Source organism: Eurypyga helias, unplaced genomic scaffold (assembly GCF_000690775.1).
Source record: "Eurypyga helias isolate BGI_N326 unplaced genomic scaffold, ASM69077v1 scaffold8067, whole genome shotgun sequence".
In the NCBI taxonomy this organism is placed as follows: Eukaryota; Metazoa; Chordata; class Aves; order Eurypygiformes; family Eurypygidae; genus Eurypyga; species Eurypyga helias.
The window spans coordinates 24,627-42,689 of record NW_010262352.1 but is presented as its reverse complement, the minus strand read 5'-3'; the positions used below and the strand labels follow the sequence as shown (position 1 = coordinate 42,689).

Here is an 18,063-nt window from a genome sequence, read left to right as displayed (position 1 = left end):
CTTCCCCCCCAAAATCAGTTCACCCTTCAAAGGCTGAGAATTTCTCCTTTCCCGTGGGCTGCCTAGCTGCCAGATCAATGCTGCCACTAACTGTACCCTGGGCTGCTGGAAGAAGGTGCGTCAGCCTCACATCGGCCAAACGGAGACAGAGCAATCTGAGGCAGCGTGAAGTGGCGCAGCTTTGCTGCTCTCGGTGGGAACATACCAGTGAGGTCTCTGGCTCTTGTGACTTATGGACTGGATAATATTCACTGAAAGTGTTCCTTCTGTGAGATTAGATCTTTTGCTTCCAAATTGGGAAGAGAGTGCTACTATGTGAAGAAAACAAATAACCTGGGCCTTGAAGAAAACAAATAACAAGCTGAAAGAAGGATACAGCCTTGGAAGAGCTGACAGAAGGAGAGACTAACAAGAACGTCTATGAAATTTTTTAATATTAATTATTAATTGATTAGATTGGTGTACAAATTACACCAGAATGATGTATATAAAGCTGTACTGGTATTTTTGTATAAAATGAAAACAATAAAAGAAATTTAAAAGGCTCACTTCAGAGACAGAATTCCTGCTTCTACTCGAGCTGTCTTTTTTAAGTTGCTGATACTATCAAATACCTTCTCTAGTCTTTCTGCTGTCTACTCCCTTTCATTCTTGAATTTTAAGAGGCCTTTCTATATAATCTGTGTGGATTTTCCCTAAAAATATTACAGGCTTTCTCTGCAAACCTGTCATCTTCTGCCAGCCCTCTTCCTAAACCCTTCAACACTTCTTTCCTGGAGGAGGCAACACCAGTTTGTCTTTGAAGTCCCCGTGGAATACAAGCAGTTGGACTTCAAAGAGTAAATGCTGCACCTGAACATCCATGTTTCACTGTAGAAATTAAATTAGAGTTAGCATTTTAGCTTCTTGCCTTTAAAGGACAAATATCAAAGTATCCCAGCGTGGGAGAAGAGACATTGGAGAGAAAGGGCCTTGAAGAGAATCCTAGAAGTTTAAACCGTGGGGCTCTTGACCATACTAGTGTTCTGCCATTCCAAAGGATTTTCCAGCTCCCTTTCCGGCTTCAACACAAGAAAAAATCCAGTTGTTTGATACTTTGCATCCAACCAGTTCTATCATGTAATGGTCATGTTCACACACACACACAGACAAGCACACATCCAGCTGCTCTGCTGGTTAGATCTGGAGCACCCAACCTTTGCAGCACTAAACTTCCTGGTCTCAGGCCAAAGCTTGAAAAATAGGTGCCAACTGGAACTAGCAAAGGTTGAGTGAATAATTTTTAAATGAGTGACTTTACAAAAAAAATAGATGTTTTTTATGCAGTGCCTATGGATAGCTACTGCTTTATAATGTCATTGCAGTTGGGATTTTTCTAAAAGTTGTATTACATTATTCCCACAAGAACAGCAGATAGCATTGCATTATTTTTTTCTCCTGAAAGGTTTTGTTTGTTCAGTGAAACCTCATGTGGAACACAAGCACAGAGTTTTACCCACAACAACAAATATAATGTGAAACAAGGAGAAGACTTGGCTGATCTGTAGACACGTTTGCAAGGGTGGATACTTGCTGTGTGCAAATACTCCGGCTGTGCTACTTGGCTCCAGGAGCTCCATAGAGCCAACGCGGAGGTATTGCCATTCTTCAGCTGGCTGGATGCACAAAAATGGTACAACCAGGTACACATGATTTTATAATCTGCTTTGTTCAAACATTTATAACTATAAAGTTCAAATGAAGTAGTTGTGGACACAAAATTCACCCAAAGAATAAAATCATAGAGTTGTTTAGGCTGAAAAGACCTTTAGGATCATCAAGTCCAACCATTAATTCAATAGCTAGAATTGATGGGTCACATCAGTTCTGCAAATGTAACGCATTAGGCATGCAACAAGTGGAAAAAGGAACAAAACATTCCAGAATTCTGTAGCAAAATTAATCCTAAATGTGTTAGGCACATGACCTCTTAAACACTTTCAGAGGAAGAATTAAGAGTGTCATACTGGCAAAATGGTTCTTTCTTCTTTCAGATACTGAAACTCCTGGAAGTTGAAGTCAAACTCATCGTCATAAGCAAGCAGCTTCTGCTCTTCGCCATTGTGGAAGTGGCGCATCCTGATGGCTCTGCCAGCAAGGTGAGCATGAAGAAGTACCGCAAACACATGAATCCCAGCAGGTCTCTCAGCACCTAGAGCCTAGCCAGGGGAGACCAACAGCGTCAGTGTGCCCAGACGCAATGTAATGTAATGTAAGGCAATGTACAGACAGAGTGAAAATGCATTAATAAATGCATTTTACATTCCCTCTCTTTACAGTAAAGTTCAGTCTGGAGCAAAAACAAATCTGCATGTGAAATTAAGGTGTTTTGTTATTTTTTTTAAAAAAGCTTTTTTCCCCTGTGTGTGGGTTTGGTTTTTTTTTTTTAATTTAAATAAAGACATGCTTTGGCTTGTAATACACACCGTCTTTATGAAAATCAACTGGAATGCCAGTAATTCTCAATAGATTAAAACTTTTAAAGGTATTATACTAACACCTGCACATTATTTTACTGCTATTGGCTGATACTGCTGAATGTGGATGTTTACTGTGAAAAAAAATTCTATGTAGTTATGAAATGTTATCATCAATAATATGCTAAGGGAAAGACTAAGTAAATGCAATTATGATATGCTGTACTCCCCATCTTCAAGTCAAAAGGTAGTGAAATACTATACGTTTACATCTGAAACTTTTTTCCAGGTCAAAAATATTTTAAAATTAACTTTTCCAAATTGACACAAATCTGACATCACTCTCATTCTAGCTAAGATCTATGGATCTGAACTTTAGGTATGCTAAACTTTGATTCTTGTTCAAAGCCCAGATTAGAAATAATCTGTTATCACAATATCTTTCAAGTACAGCCTTAAGGTCAGAAACCTCACAATAATAGATTACTCAAGTGTTTTGTAGACTGAAACATTTTATGAAAATATACATTTAACACCACCAAAACCAAATCTAAATTCCACATCTAATTTGCCCTTCACTCCAAACCACATCATAACAAGCATTGATTCAACCTTTCTCTATAAATGACAAAGTATATAAGAATATCCCATGATACATTAATCACAGATTTTAGACAATGTTTCCATTATATGTAGAGATATTTAGATTATCCTAATGAAACCAAGTGTTTAATGAATGCATACTTTTGTACTTTGGGCCATACAACAAAACTGTTTCAGGTCTTTAGTTTCTGTGATTGGTCTAAAAATACCTTTCAGGCTTTCACTTCACTATTAGAAGCCTTTTGCACAAGCACAGATCTTAACTAGTCTCTTTCAATATTTTTTCTGGGCTAGCTATTCCAGGTTGTTTATAGCTTTGCCATGGAAAGCAATGTATGCTTATATATTGAACACACAATTAAATCATCCCAAGCACTGTGTCATCCAGTATGATTCATATTGGTAAAGTAGTCTGAAAACTACATATCCTAAATACCCAGATCATAAAGACTCAGCAGTCTGGAGGGCAGCATCTAGCAGATGCCTTTGGTCACGTCTTTAACCCGTAACTATCAATCTTCCCAAGAAGTCAAAGAGGCTGCCCAAAACTATTTCTAAAAATGAAAACCAATGGATTCAGGCATGAGGCATACCTCTTCCAGACACTCCAGCGTGCAGTGACCCTCTGACACAAATTCAGGCATGCCCGGTGGGATATTGTGGAAGAGGCTGACCCAAAGACCAGCTTCAATAACCCCAGCATCGTATTTCCTTATAACTGGAGTATAAATTAGCCTCAGACCAGAGTTATCTATCAAGCCTGCAACAAAAGAACACAGTTGGCCATGGCTGTAAATCAGTATTTAAAAGAAACAATCCAATTGTTTCACATTTTTCAAGGCTTGTCCTAAGTTTTTTACATGAAAATCGAGGAATCAACCTCAATGACCTGGAAATGAGTCAAACCATATGCAGGAAGTAATAAATAGGGGCAGCCCTCAGGAGCATTCTTAAACGTTGTATGTTGATATCTGTGGAAAATACTTACTGCCCATAGCCCCTGTGTCCCTTCCACTAAGTTATCCAACATGGACCTCAGAGAAAAGAAGGGAGATCATAGGCAGAGCAAACAATACAAGGAAATAATAAAACCTCAAAAGGTTCCATGTATGATTTTCAAATGAAATATTTAAAGCAGAGCTTAAAGTTGTTGTGGGGTTCCTTTTCTTTAAAACTTTCAAGCCATGTGTTGTCTTCTACTTACAAATTTACCTCTTCCTTCACCTTGAGTCCTAGCATTAACTACATTTTTTTCATTTTAGATGACCAAATACATCCCTTTTGCAATCTCCCCAACTAAGAAAGCATCAAGCAAGCATATGAAAATTGGTTTCCTAAATCCCAAACTTGAAGATACTACTAGCACCTTGAGTAAAGTAGAAAAAAGAACTATATAGGATTTTAATGCTGCACTCACTCAAGGACTTCTCTTCATTTTAAAAATTAGTTTAAGGAATCAAACCCGATGTAAAAAGGTTATGGTTTTTAAGAGTCAAAATTATATGAATCTATTTCATTCATCTAACTGTTCAGCCATATGTGTGTGTTCGTGTATCTACTCAGAATTTATGTTGCCTCTATCATCTAACTGCTTATAATTATTTCTCTTGTATTAGTCATTTTTATTAGGAAAGATACAGGCAAAAATAAAGATTGATTTGTGTTGCACAAGCTCTACATTCTGTTAGCTCATCTATTATCTTCCCTTTTGTTGTTACAGTTTTGAAAATTAAAAATGCAAAAAACCTACCAAGTATCACAAAGAAGGTAAGAGGCTTCCTAGTGACCTATATTGGTCTTCTAAAAAACATAACAGACATAGCAGTGACTGAAAACAAATTTTACATCAACATGAAATCAACAGGCTATTTTAAGATAGGCAAATGACAGAGGGGCAGAGCAGGGACTGTGTTACCCCCTCACCAAAATACCTGAGAGAGTAGTATATAATTACTAAGGAACAATGGAATATGTATAGCCAATTAAGAGTGGTAATCAACTATGAGACATTCTGCAATATATAAATCACGACGTTTCAGGTGATATATACAGTCCCACAACACCCTAACTTCCATGTGTGTTGGAATCCATATGCATTCCCTTTCTGAAGCTATTTGTACAATCACATCAACTTTAATTTTTCCTTTGTGCTATTTTCAAGACTGTTTCTAAGAGCTAAATGCTAGAAATTTTCACCATATGTAAGACTTTTTATATACAATCTCAAAAGAGGCCACCTTTCCAATTAAAAGTGAATGTTAAGGATTTCATAAACAGAAGTATTTAAAACTAGCCAAGTTAGGAGCAGTTCAAACATTTTTGAGTCTGAGAGCCAGTGCTGACTACCAACCAGAGTCACTCCAGAAAACGTTACCCCAGATCACAGCGTGAGGCTAACAGTGCAGCCTTTAACTGCAAGACCCAAGCTGGGAAAATGCAGTTCCCAAAACAGGAAACCGAATGTGACCCGGTGGCAGGTTGGGTGCTGTGTCAGGAGGATTCATGTGCCCCCACCCAAAGAAGTGGGAGAACCCAGGTCTACTCCCTCCCACTCCCACCATGATTTCATACCGTGTATTTTATCAGGGAGAAAGGAAACATGACCTGCATTACTCTCTGCTCTGCCTATGCTGTTTGAATTTTCCCAGCTCTCTGGTGAGATCCTGTGTTCAACTGGGACTGTCACAACAAGGCAAAATTGTCCCTGTTGCTTAAAAAGGAAATGAAACATTACTGATTCAGAGTTCTTGTATCTGCCACTTGAACTAAAACAACAGTATCATATAACACAGCTGGTTAAAATAAAATAGTGAATTTAGGGACACAGCCAATTCCGAAATAGTTTTTCTTCGTGTGACTTCTCAGGCTTTCAGGTAACATTTGATGGAAAAGGATGTAACATCAAGGATGCAAATGAAGTTTACTGTTTCCCACGCAAATGTGCATGCTGAAGGGCAAGAGCCTGTCATTAAAGTTTTTTAATGACATTTGAGATAGTTCATCTAGGGCAACACAAGGAGGGGGAATAACAGAGCACCATAACCCACACAGAGGATTTTATTTAAACACATGGAGGTGTAAAGAAAAGCCAGTACACTGTGCTGCACTGGATTTTACTCAGTTCATATATAGCAATCACCAGGCTATTCTCAGGTACACTGGCTCAATAAACATTTGTTTTAGAACAAAAAAGTATCTATCTTTCCAAAAGTCAGCTTCAAAGTTTCCTAGATTTTCTGGGGCTCCCTGTTTTATTAGTTCTTGCTTCTTCAAAATATAAATGAATTTGAGAAAGAAGTTTCAAAAACATCATTATAAACAAAAAACATATTTTAAGATAAACTGCCTTTATCCTGTGAATGATCTAGCAACCTGAGTCTACATTTCACCTTCAGAAAGTGCCCAAAGTTTGGGCAAATGCCCTTAAATATCCTAAAAAAAATTAATAAAAAACTAATTCCCTGTGTTGTTGTCACACAGTCTGGGTGCTGTGCTGCTCGCTCTCAGTCTAATTGGATTTCCCAGTAAAAAGAAAGGAGAAATAACATGAAGAATGTAGTGATAAATGTTGATGTATTCATCTGGTCCACATTTTTTTTGTGTATCTGAATTTCCCATTGACTTCAGGTTCAGCTTTTGAGTGCAGTGAGAAAAACACTGGGAAGCAGGAACTATTGAGCAGCGAAAAATAAGCCTCAGCTTTGTATCTGGACTGTTTACTGTGCAATGCAATGAGAAACACTTGCATCTAGTTTCTTTTCCAATCTTGCCTGTTTTAAAGAGTGTGAGGGTACAAACCTTCTGTGTATGTTGGATTGTCATAATGCACTTCCATAAGAACAAACTGAGGGTCGGCTGCTGTCCCAATGGATAAGCCAACGTGAGGAGGGTAGGTGAAGCCCTGGAAATCAACACATGCATACAGAGTTAAGGTATTTTTTGCCATGGTTAAAAGTTAATTTATTTTTACAAATACACATTTTTTTTTAATGATACAATCATATTAATGATAAAATTTACAAAGGTAACTTCTTTCAAAACTTTCTGAACATGGCATTGTGGGATAATGTATTTCTTACATACTCAATGAAGTAAATAATTATGTCAATGTAAAATATCAGATTCTATGCTTGCTAGAGGATAAAGCCCTGGAGAAAACTAGTCTGACCTCACTACTGACCCTGCTTTGAGTAGGAGGTTGGACTGGAGGATTCGTGACCTGCGTTATGCTGTGATCTTATGAATATTTATCCTGTATTTATTTCTTGGGCAGAAAAGAAAACTTCCATTTTAAATGTATAAACATTACATCATCAAGCAGTTAGTCTGACAATAAAACCCTTATGAAAAAGTAAATGTAAATTTAAATGTTCTCAGTTTCAAAAAGCACTAATTTCTGGGGAATACTGAGGTTGTATAATTAGATTGTTTTTCCTGCACAAATCACTGCTTTGTAAGCAAAATTGTTGGGGGGGGGTGTGGGGGGTGTGTGGAAGTTATCTTCATGGCTACATTTACATTGGCAAGCCACATAGTGCAAAAGAAATAGTTCTGTAAAGTGCAACAGCTTGTGCTGGACCCACTGTCCCCAAACAATGCTGCTTTGGACAAGCTCTGGTCAGATCCCTTGCACTGAACCCCATTTACTGCTGGGAGGAGCTGGGTCACCCCTGCATGCTCACATTAACTTCATCCCCAAGGGGGCTGTGCAAGTTCTCCAACCACTCATGATGATAAACACAGCTTGGTAAGAGGGGATAAACAGGATATTTACTTCAAAGTTTCACTCCTGATTGAAACTGAAATATCGGTATTTTCTAAGTGCATTCATTTAACAAATTCACTTCTATAGGAATGAATCTGCATCATTTTATAGTACAGAGGTAATACTTTAATATGCAATTTGAGATTCTAACTTCCTGAAATGTGCAATTTGAGATCCAAACTTTCAGTGCTTGATAGACATTGATGAATAAATCATAGTATATAGAAATAAATATTATCTCCATTTTACGTAAGGGTAAACCAAGGTAAGTGAAGTGAATACTCCAGTAAACCTGAATGTAACCCAGATCTGCCAGATTCCTCTCTACAGATCTTTAACAGGGGGATCATCCTTGCAAAAGCTTCCATAGCACTTGTCAAATGATAACTTATTTATATGAGTTTTTTATTTTACTTAGATTAAGACAGTTGAAAGTACAAATACTAGGTCAGAGCATAGCTGATGGCGAAAATGCACAAAGCATACATCAGGGATAATGCCCATAGTGGATTAAACTTCTTTTGATGGGTCTGTGTAGCAGCCCTGTCTTCTTCACGCTGCAGCACTTGAAGATGGTTTTGGACTGCAGGCTGGCAAACGAAGGCTCCAGAAACTATGGTTACTCCAGTCCCTCTTTGTGCCCACACCATCGTTTGTGCAGGCACACAGTGAATCAAGGGGATAAAGAAGGGGTGGGATCCTTTTGGCAGTAATGCTGCCTTATGTCAGCTGAAAGCATTATCTGCAGCTTAAATTAACATGAAATAAACTGAAAACAGCCTGAGGTCAATGTGGCATCAGAGACTGTGCTCGCTGCAGCTATGCCCCATTGCCATAAGCAAAGCAGTCCTTTTTCTGGCTTCACACTGACACAGGGTCACTCCTACCCTGAAATGATGGCTCTTTGGGTTGGGTAGGAACTTCAGAAAGATGTGCCTGTATGGGGCAACACAGTAACCAAGTCCTGGTGAGGCACAAAATAAATTAAATCTATATCTAACTTTATTTGGAAAATCTCGCCTCCCTGTCTTTTATCCAGTCACCTAGAGACACCTGCTTCTCTTTCTGTCATTCTCCACAGGTAACAGACACTGGTCATTGCTGGAGGCAGAGTATTTCCCTGTCAGATGGGACTTCCATGCTCCCAAGTCATAGAATCATAGAATCACTGGGTTGGAAAAGACCTTAGAGATCATCCAGTCCAACTGTATCTGTCCGTCACTAAACCATATCTCTCAGCACCTCATCCACCCGTCTCTTAAACACATCCAGGGACGGTGACTCCACCACCTCCCTGGGCAGCCTGTTCCAGTGTGTGATAACCCTTTTGGTGAAGAACTTCTTCCTTACGTCCAATCTAACCCTCCCCTGGCGCAGCTTGAGTCCATTCCCCCTTGTCCGATCATCTGTCATTAGGGAGAAGAGACCAACACTCACTTCTCCTCAAAGGTCACTTCTCCTCAACAACCTCCTTTCAGGTAGTTGTAGGCAGTGATCAGGTCTCCTCTCAGCCTCCTCCTACTGGTGAGGCATTTAGGGATTGTGACTGTGTATCCTTAAAACAGACAGATTAGGTAACCACTATACACTAGGAAGAAGCTTCATCATGATACGCAACATCCTAAAGCCCCATTGATGAACCAGGTTAGACAGCCATTCATCCTACCTCTCCTCCAATGGCCCAAGCAAAAATGACCGTCTCGCATGTGAGAAAAGAGTCCGGCATGTTGGGGTGGTAACATTCATGCCCGTAGTCCAGCACACTGTCATTCAAATTGCTGCTGCACTGGTAGAGCAGGATATGGTGCACCAGATTCTCATGGCCTTTCTGGATCAATGGCTCAACCTGTCAATATTAAAATGAAAAATAAAAGGAAAGGAAACATCTCACAGAACAAAAAAATTACATGGTGCATTTATTTTAAAAGAGGAGACTTGACATTAGACTTCAGCTAGGTTGAGATGCTACTTCAGCACTCTGCAGTCCCAAGCATTAAAATGTCATTGCTCAAGTGCGCAATCAGAATGGTTAGGGTTGGAAGGGACCTTAAAGACCATCTAGTTCCTTCCCCCCTGCCATGGGCAGGGACACCTGCCACTAGACCAGGTTGCTCAAAGCCTCATCCAGCCTGGCCTTGAACAATTCCAGGGATGGGGCATCCACAGCTTCTCTGGGCAACCTGTTCCAGTGCCTCACCACCCTCCCCGTGAAAAACTTCTTCCTGATATCCAATCTAAACCTCCCCACTTTCAATTTAAACCCGTTACACCTTGTCCTGTCACTACTGGCCCTTGTAAAAAGTCCCCCCCAGCTTCCTTGTAGGCCCCCTTCATTTACTGGAGTGGGGGTCACAGGAAGAAAATTCTGTGTCTTGATAAAACCTCTGTTGCCACCTGTCATATTCTCCCTTCTCCCACCCCGGGTCGTGAACTGTCACTTGTCTTTCTCCCTCCCCAATCCTGTCTAGTCACATTCCAGCATGAAGGGGGTATAAACCAGCTGAACATCTGTTCAACTAAACCAATTCGGTGTCTGAACTACTCAGAACTGTTCATCCCAGTTTCTGCCTATTTTGTACTATTTTAAACTAGAGCTGCCCATAGATTCTGTACATCTAGGCTGAGCCTGGAGGTATACCACACATTACTCAGCAGCTCAAGATGGACTTTCAAATTTTTTTGACATCTACAAGAAGTTAGAATTATTTTACAATCTGCTCAGTTGTAAAGATTTTATTAACATGAAGTCACTCTTCAGAGGTTGGGTGCTTCAATCTGTTTGTGGCGGAAGAGCTGAAGGGCTCTCAGGGGTGCCTGCATGCCCCCAGTATAATTTGACCACCAAACTTCAGGGTAGGTTGAAATTATTTCATTCCCAAGTAACAGCGTTCACTCTCTCTCTGGATGGATGTTGTTAAATTATCTCTGTCAGAGATGACAACCCTGGGGCAAAAATGAATACTCCTGAAAAAAATGTATTTGTTTTCCAGAAAGATCATATCCCACAAAATATCAGCATTTAGAAAACAATATTAAAATTAAAGGAGTTTTTCACTTGCTTTTTATTTCAAATATTGCATCCCATTCTATGGTATCTCCCTTCAAGCTGAATAAGATAAATATTCATGTTTTCATACGAAAAGTAAAGCCTTGGCAATGCAACTCATAAGATGTAGGATGCCATGCAGTATTGCCTTTTAATACTAGGAAAGAGAAGGTATTTGAAACAGACAAAAACTGTTTATGGATCCTGACTTTGCACCATGTGTTTTGCAAGCACATGAATCCCGTCTAAGAAAGGACCAGAAGACAGTAAGCAAGAACAGATTATTACCTTCTTAAAATTTTGTCAGCACAATATTGTTACCAGAAATTTATCTCTCTGTGCTTTGTTCAAACCATTAAACCAATTACAAAAGAGGAATGGCAGGAAGAAGCAACTGGAGCCTGTGCATAGCAAGACCACCCTCGTTGATATAAATCTGCAAAATACCACTGAAGTTGGGCTCTCGGGGAGTCCAGCTGCTGCTGAGTACCTGCATGTCTGTCCAGGAAGTGCACAGTCCAAAACCACCCACTTCACTGCGCTTAGAAGTCAGTGGAAGGATGCCAATTTACACAGATGAACCAAAGTTTTCTTCTGATGGCAACACTGAAATAATTCGCAAGAGATCTGTATTGTTCTCAGCAATCTCTATTTCACTTAGCCTTACCATCATGAGTGACCGTGCTATGAAAGTAAAGGTATGTTTGACGAAGCAAAGAGTCAGTTTTCCCATCAGATAAGAATGTAGTCTCAAATATATCAGACTGACTAAAAAAGATTCAGAAATCCATTTCAGCTTGATGTTTCTTCCCTCTCCTCCTTCATATACCTACATATATCCGCAAATACTGCAGAACCAAAACACACTCATATCATGGCAGCATATACATTAAATAGCAGTGTCTATCTCCAGAATTCAGAAACTCCACATAATGTGCTGGTTAGCGAAACGGTTAGGGGAATATTAGCTCTGTAGCTACCAAGAAAATAGAGTGGGTTTGTCCCAACATGTGATAGTTCTGCCTGCTGCTACAAGATCCCAGCACCTGCTGTGCATACAATCGCTACTTCAAAACCAGCTTCCACTCAAAACAATGGGACATCACCAAAATTAGAAACTTACATCCTGTATTGGTTTTCAGCGTCACTTACCTAAACAATAACAACACTTCAAAAAGTAGGCTTGTTCAGCAATTTTTAGCAAAGAAAAACTAAAACAAACCCTTCAGCATCTTTCCAACACATCTTGTAGGACAACTTATATTCTTCAAATGCACAAATAAATAATGAGAAGCAGCAGTGAAGTTACACGTTTTATACATCTTTATCACAATCTGGTTAAAGAGGTGCCATCCCTTCCTCTCCCCTTTTAAACAAATAGGGAAATAAAAAAACTATTAGGAGTGGTCAAAATCCAATAACAAAAATCTTAGAAATAACTCATTAATCACAGATGTTTCATTTTCCAGAAATGTATGGAAATCATTTAACAGCTAGCTCCCTAAGGATCACAGCACCATTTCTGACTGAAACGAGAGAGGAGCAGATCCCCCCTGTTCTGTTGGGTTCCCTTTCTCTGATTCAGTGAATAGTTAAATGTATTTGCTTGCTAGAATAACTTCAGCAGAAAAGAAAATAAAGAAATACAATTTGATTCCTACTGTAGTGATTAACTGGAGCAGGGATTTAAACACTCCATTGTACATCTCAGGTGAGTGCTGCCCTAGTTACTCAGCCATCTGTTATTGGAGCTTACAGAGTAAGTTGGTTGAGGCTGTCTCCCTCTTCCTCATTTTCCACAAAGAGCAGTTCTACAGCTTAGTTTGCACCAAGCTGAACAGAAAATCTAAAACCTACTTTTTTTCCAAATCAAAAAAATCCTTGCTTTCTGGTCAGCCTTACAAACAGTGATGAACAATGACCCAGTTCCTCAAATATGGGGCCAAATGCAGCAAATCACTATATGCACATTTAAATGTGCACACAAGTAGTCCCAGGTGTTGCTAGAGCAGGTATCTACAATTAAATGTCTAGATCAAGGTGGCCGGGCTTCCAGAGTACTTGCAGCCACAATGATAACACAGTTTGAAAGGGCTCATCTCCTACAAGGTTGTTCCTATTTTAACAGTCATTTATCAGCCTTGATCCCTAATTATAGGCATTCATTTTTAAAACATGGACTGTTTAATGCACAAGTTCCCATATATTTGAACATTTTAAGCATTTTTTTGTTTTGTTTTGATAGTCTCACAAAATCACACAACTGAAACTAAACTAAGCTAAGGTCTACTTTTGCAGGTCTCCAGTCACAATAATAGTGGACCAACCACGAAAAGTTGCCACGACTGTCTTGTTAATTTGTCTTGGGAAGTAACCATATCAAAGAATGGTTGGGGTTGGAAGGGACCTTAAAGCCCATCTAGTTCCAACCCCCTGCCATGGGCAGGGACACCTTCCACTAGACCAGGTTGCTCAAAGCCTCATCCAGCCTGGCCTTGAACACTTCCAGGGATGGGGCATCCACAGCTTCTCTGGGCAACCTGTTCCAGCGCCTCACCACCCTCTCCGTGAAGAAATTCTTCCTGATATTTAATCTAAACCTCCCCACTTTCAATTTAACCCTGTTCCCCCTTGTCCTGTCACTACAGGCCCTTGTAAAAAGTCCCCCCCAGCTTCCTTGTAGCCCCTTCAGGTACTGGAAGGTGCTATAAGGTCTCCCCAGAGCCTTCTCTTCTCCAGGCTGAACAAGCCCAACTCTCTGCAACTTTTAGAATATTTATGAAAACATAATAATTTACTGTGGTAAATTAGAGCAAAAAAATAAAACACAAAAAATGTGATAAAAGTAGGCATAGTACATAATAAACAATAAACTGCAGATTTAAGTAAACTTTTTTTTCTTCTTACTAATACATAGGCTTTCTTACTCTGTTCTTATACTGTGAGTAGTCTCTAAAATAACACTTTCAGCCACTGAAAACTGAGTAATTTAGATGAGTGAATGAAAATGGGAGCCTGTCTTTCATTTTCTGTAATTTTGAGGAAACCTGTGACTTTGAGACAAAGTTCCTTCCCCTTTCATTTCTAATTCCTACCCTATTCCTGTTAGTCAAGGGAGTCAAGAAAGAGGCTGAAAGGAGACTGAAAGGGAGTATGTATAGGGCTACCTATTTTCCTAATTTTGCCTCATTCTTTGAGGCTCATCTGTGGCACTTTCACTGTCGATGGCATGCAAGGAAGACCCAGCTGTCAGGGTTCATCTCTTTGCCATGTCGTGAATAGGCCTGCGGAGATACTGCACCACCGGGGCACCTCGGTGACTTCTTCCCCTGCAGGCAAAGTGCATTTTCTGCTTGACATTTCCCAAATGCCAGAGGCTCAAATAACAAAAGCCCTATATTCACCCTACATCAAAATGCCGAAAGTGTTTGGGACTGCAAAAAATAAGTGCATGCAACAAGACACAATCTCCCCTGCTTTTCATTAAGCCCACAGAAAGAAACTGCTGATTTATTATTCATGATGTATTTTATTTTCTGCATTCTCTCTACCTTTCTGAAAGCTTGAGCAAAAGATCTTTCTAACCGAGCACACTGACATACATGAACCTAACTCCCACTAACAGAGATAAAAAATAACAGATAAGCTATAATTTACCATCACATCATATCAAGGTTTCCAAAGATGGAGTTATTTAAAATACACTGCATTAAAACGGAAAATGAAGACACTGCCTTCTGCAAACAATAGTATGGGTTATGGTTATGGTGTTTGATTAGCATGACCTGTACTCATTGGGCAGGTTGAGAGGTTTCACAGAGCTCCTTTCATCACACTGTCTCTTAGCACTTCTCAAAATGCTCACTTTCAAAGAATATAACGTACAAATTTTCAATTTATTGTCAAGATAGTTAATACAGATCAGATGTGTACTTCCCACCTCTTAATTTAACAGAAGCCTGACTCTATTCAACAGGCTGACATCACATGAACAAAGAAAATGCTTACATCTGCCAATGCCAGGTTACTCAGTATGCTGGTTTCAGTCAGGAAAGAGTTAACTCTTTACCGTGGCTGCTAGGAAGCTGTTCCTGGATGCAGAGAGCAGCACTGATAAGTTCTGAGCTGGCGCTGGGGAATGCCTGCACTGAATTCAAGGTCTTTCTCCGCTTCTGATCCTGCAGCTGCGTTCCCAGCTCTCGCGGTCTCGCTACAGGCAGTGCTGGGACACACAGTTCAGGCTCCTGACCCAAACTGACCAAGGGAGTATTTCATTCCACAGTACGTCATGCTCGGGGCAGAGGCGAGGAGGGGGTCTGGGAGCCATTACTCTCTCCCTGACTCTCTCTCGTTTGCTCCCGTACACTTGCTGACCCTCTCCCTGACTCCTGTGTTAGCTGCTTTGCTGACTCCTGTGCTGGCTCATTCGGGAGGGAGTTGGTGGGTTTGTTTAGTTTTCCCGGTCATGCTATCGCTGAGAGGGTTCATTCAGAATCTGCTGCGATCGCTCTTGGGCTGCGGCTCTCGGGCTCTCTGGATCTGACTCTCCCTACTCAACACCTGTTGTGCATTGGGCAGTGGGTGGTGAGCAACTGTACCATAGCTGTATCATATTGTAAAATATGTTTTATTTCCTATTAATTTATTTATTATTAGTAGTATTTGTATATACTAATTCAGATTCAATTAGTAAATAGTTCTTATATCAATTTTAAGAGCTCCCTTGTCCTTTTTCCTCTGATTCTTCCCCTCCACTGGAGGAGGGGAGGGGGATTTGTGAGAGCGGTTTCATGGTATTTTGCCAGCTAGAGTTAAACCACGACACTCAACTTCAATTTTGCTTCCTTTCTTCTGTATTATCCTTTTACCTACTGCACAAACCGAATGCACCACATCTTCGCTTCTTAAAAAAAAAAAAAAAGTCAAAATTGCAACATAATAGAGCCTTGCATCTTAAACTACTGATAAATGGGGTCAAGATACAAATGTACAATGTATTAAACAGAATGAAAATGCAAACAACTCAAATGGTCCAAGAACTTAGACTCCCTACAAGGACAAAGTATCTCCAGAAACCTGGAATTCTTTTTTGCTTATACCTGTTTTTTTCCTATTCTATTTCCCTTTGCTTTCTTTGATGTTAACAGCTGTGGTTTGTTCTTCATGCTTGCTTGTTCAAATAATGAAAGTCAGTGAACTATAACCATAGTCTCCCCACAGTGTCCCTGTTAGAAGGTATAGCCCACTAAACTCAGAAAACAAAATAGTGAATTTATTTTTACAGACAAAATTAGCAACAGGTTTTTGAGTTTGTTCCATTGATTGAAATGTCAATTAAAAATATTATTTTACTTTTTCTGGCTCAAAAGCTAGCTTCAACTTAATCTTACATTTTAAAGACATTATATGATGGTATATTGCTGTATAAGCAACTTTGAATAAGGCCACAGCCTTACACAACACCTTGTATATGTAGCCACTGGTGTCACAGGAAAAAAGTATTCTATAATCTCAAAACTGAGACCAAAATTTGGCACAAGATTTTGTCCTGGCATTGCTGCATCTAAGAAGGTTTCTAGCCTGTGGCTGGTTATTTTATTTATATGAGCTTGCCATGTCCCTGATTAACTTAGATCAAAAAGTGATGATTGTGAAACTGAATACTGCCCGAGTTTACTTGAGAGTATTTTTGTAGCAAAAGACCAAGTTATAGGGTCTCTGCTTTCTATACTCATCCCCAGGAAGAACTATTACCTTCTTACTGATAACTCTGGTCTATGTGTTTCTTTCACAAATGTCTACAATGTACTCATGTTGAAATACTTGTCTGACTTTTCTAAGTTCATCCAAGGTAGACATGCTGTCTTCTCATTAGGAATCATCAAGTTTTTTTCTGATTTTTTGTTTCTTTTGAAAAGTGTAGTTGTGGAATGAACAAATATTTATCCAAAACATCTCTTCTAAGGTTTCAGATTTTTCTTCAGAAAAGTAAATACTTAGAATACTTGGCTTAATACAGCTGGGTCTTTTTCAGAAAAAGAAATCCATGTGTTCCAGGAAAAAAAATCAATAATAATGTGGGGGAGTTTCATCTAAATATTCTGAAATAAAAACAGTAGTCATTTTCTGCCTAACATTGTTTCTTGCACACAATCCAGAGGTGTGCTGAGCAAAAAATCCAGGAGCTGGAAATAGGCTTCTGAGCTGGGGTAGATGTTTAAGCCCATGACTCCAGGGTAGAACAGGATTTTGACCCTAGCAATCTAACAGCTATCTTATGTCAGGGGAGAAGCCTGCCTAGGTCAGTGTCATGTCTGGGACACTAATCTGCTGCAGACTTTCAGCCCGGAGTTCAGGCATCCCAGGGTCAGGGAGGGACCACCCTCCCAGTGCCCCCACCCTACCCTGCCTGTCAGAAAGCATTAAATTAATGCCACAGAATAGTTAGGGCTGAAAGAAATATCTCCCATGCTCAACTGCCTGCATAGACTGGCTACCATAATCTTTCCTGAGATCAGCCATATCAGTTGCATGCACACAGTTAAGCGTTCATTTCTGGTTTTCTTGCTGTACAATCCAGAACCTAAATTCAATCTTCATTCCCAACAAACCCCTTTAAATCATCCTCTGTCTCTAGTGATTCTGAATGTATAGAATCATAGAAGGATAAAACATTTTGGGTTGGAAGGGACCTTAAAGACCATCTAGTTCCAACCCCCGTGCCATGGGCAGGGACACCTTCCACTAGACCAGGTTGCTCAAAGCCTCATCCAGCCTGGCCTGGGACACCTCCAGGAATGGGGCATCCACAGCTTCTCTGGGCAACCTGTGCCAGTACCTCACCACCCTGTCACTGAAGAATTTCCTCTTGATATCTAATATAAACCTCCCCACTTTCAATTTAAACCCATTACTCCTTGTCCCTTGTTTATTTATTCGTTTAAGCTGTATTGCTGGCATTTGGGTTTAACTGGTTTTGGGTATACTTTAAAATGCATAACAAAAATTCTAACATCCTTGTAGAGAAAAAGTCCTTACCACATCAATGGAAAACCTTATTCAAAGCACAGATATTCCCTGCTCTTGATGTAAAGAAGAAAGGATTTGTTCACTCAGTGACTGTGTTGTTCAGCGAAGGCTCTTATTTAAGTTTTATTAGTATACCAGATTAAGAAGTAATCACCATACCTCTG

At 39.8% G+C, this 18,063-nt stretch overlaps 1 protein-coding gene across 1 annotated transcript in view; it reads right to left on the bottom strand.

The window, feature by feature from the left end:
• MOXD1 (monooxygenase, DBH-like 1) overlaps positions 1–18,063 on the bottom strand; it is a 41,277-nt gene that overhangs the window by 9,518 nt on the left and 13,696 nt on the right. The window contains exons 4-7 of the mRNA XM_010155697.1: positions 9,491–9,670; positions 6,858–6,960; positions 3,653–3,819; positions 2,007–2,198 (exon numbers count right to left, since the gene is read on the bottom strand). Of these exons, the coding sequence (XP_010153999.1) occupies positions 2,007–2,198; positions 3,653–3,819; positions 6,858–6,960; positions 9,491–9,670 (642 nt within the window). The remainder of the gene's footprint in view (positions 1–2,006; positions 2,199–3,652; positions 3,820–6,857; positions 6,961–9,490; positions 9,671–18,063) is intronic.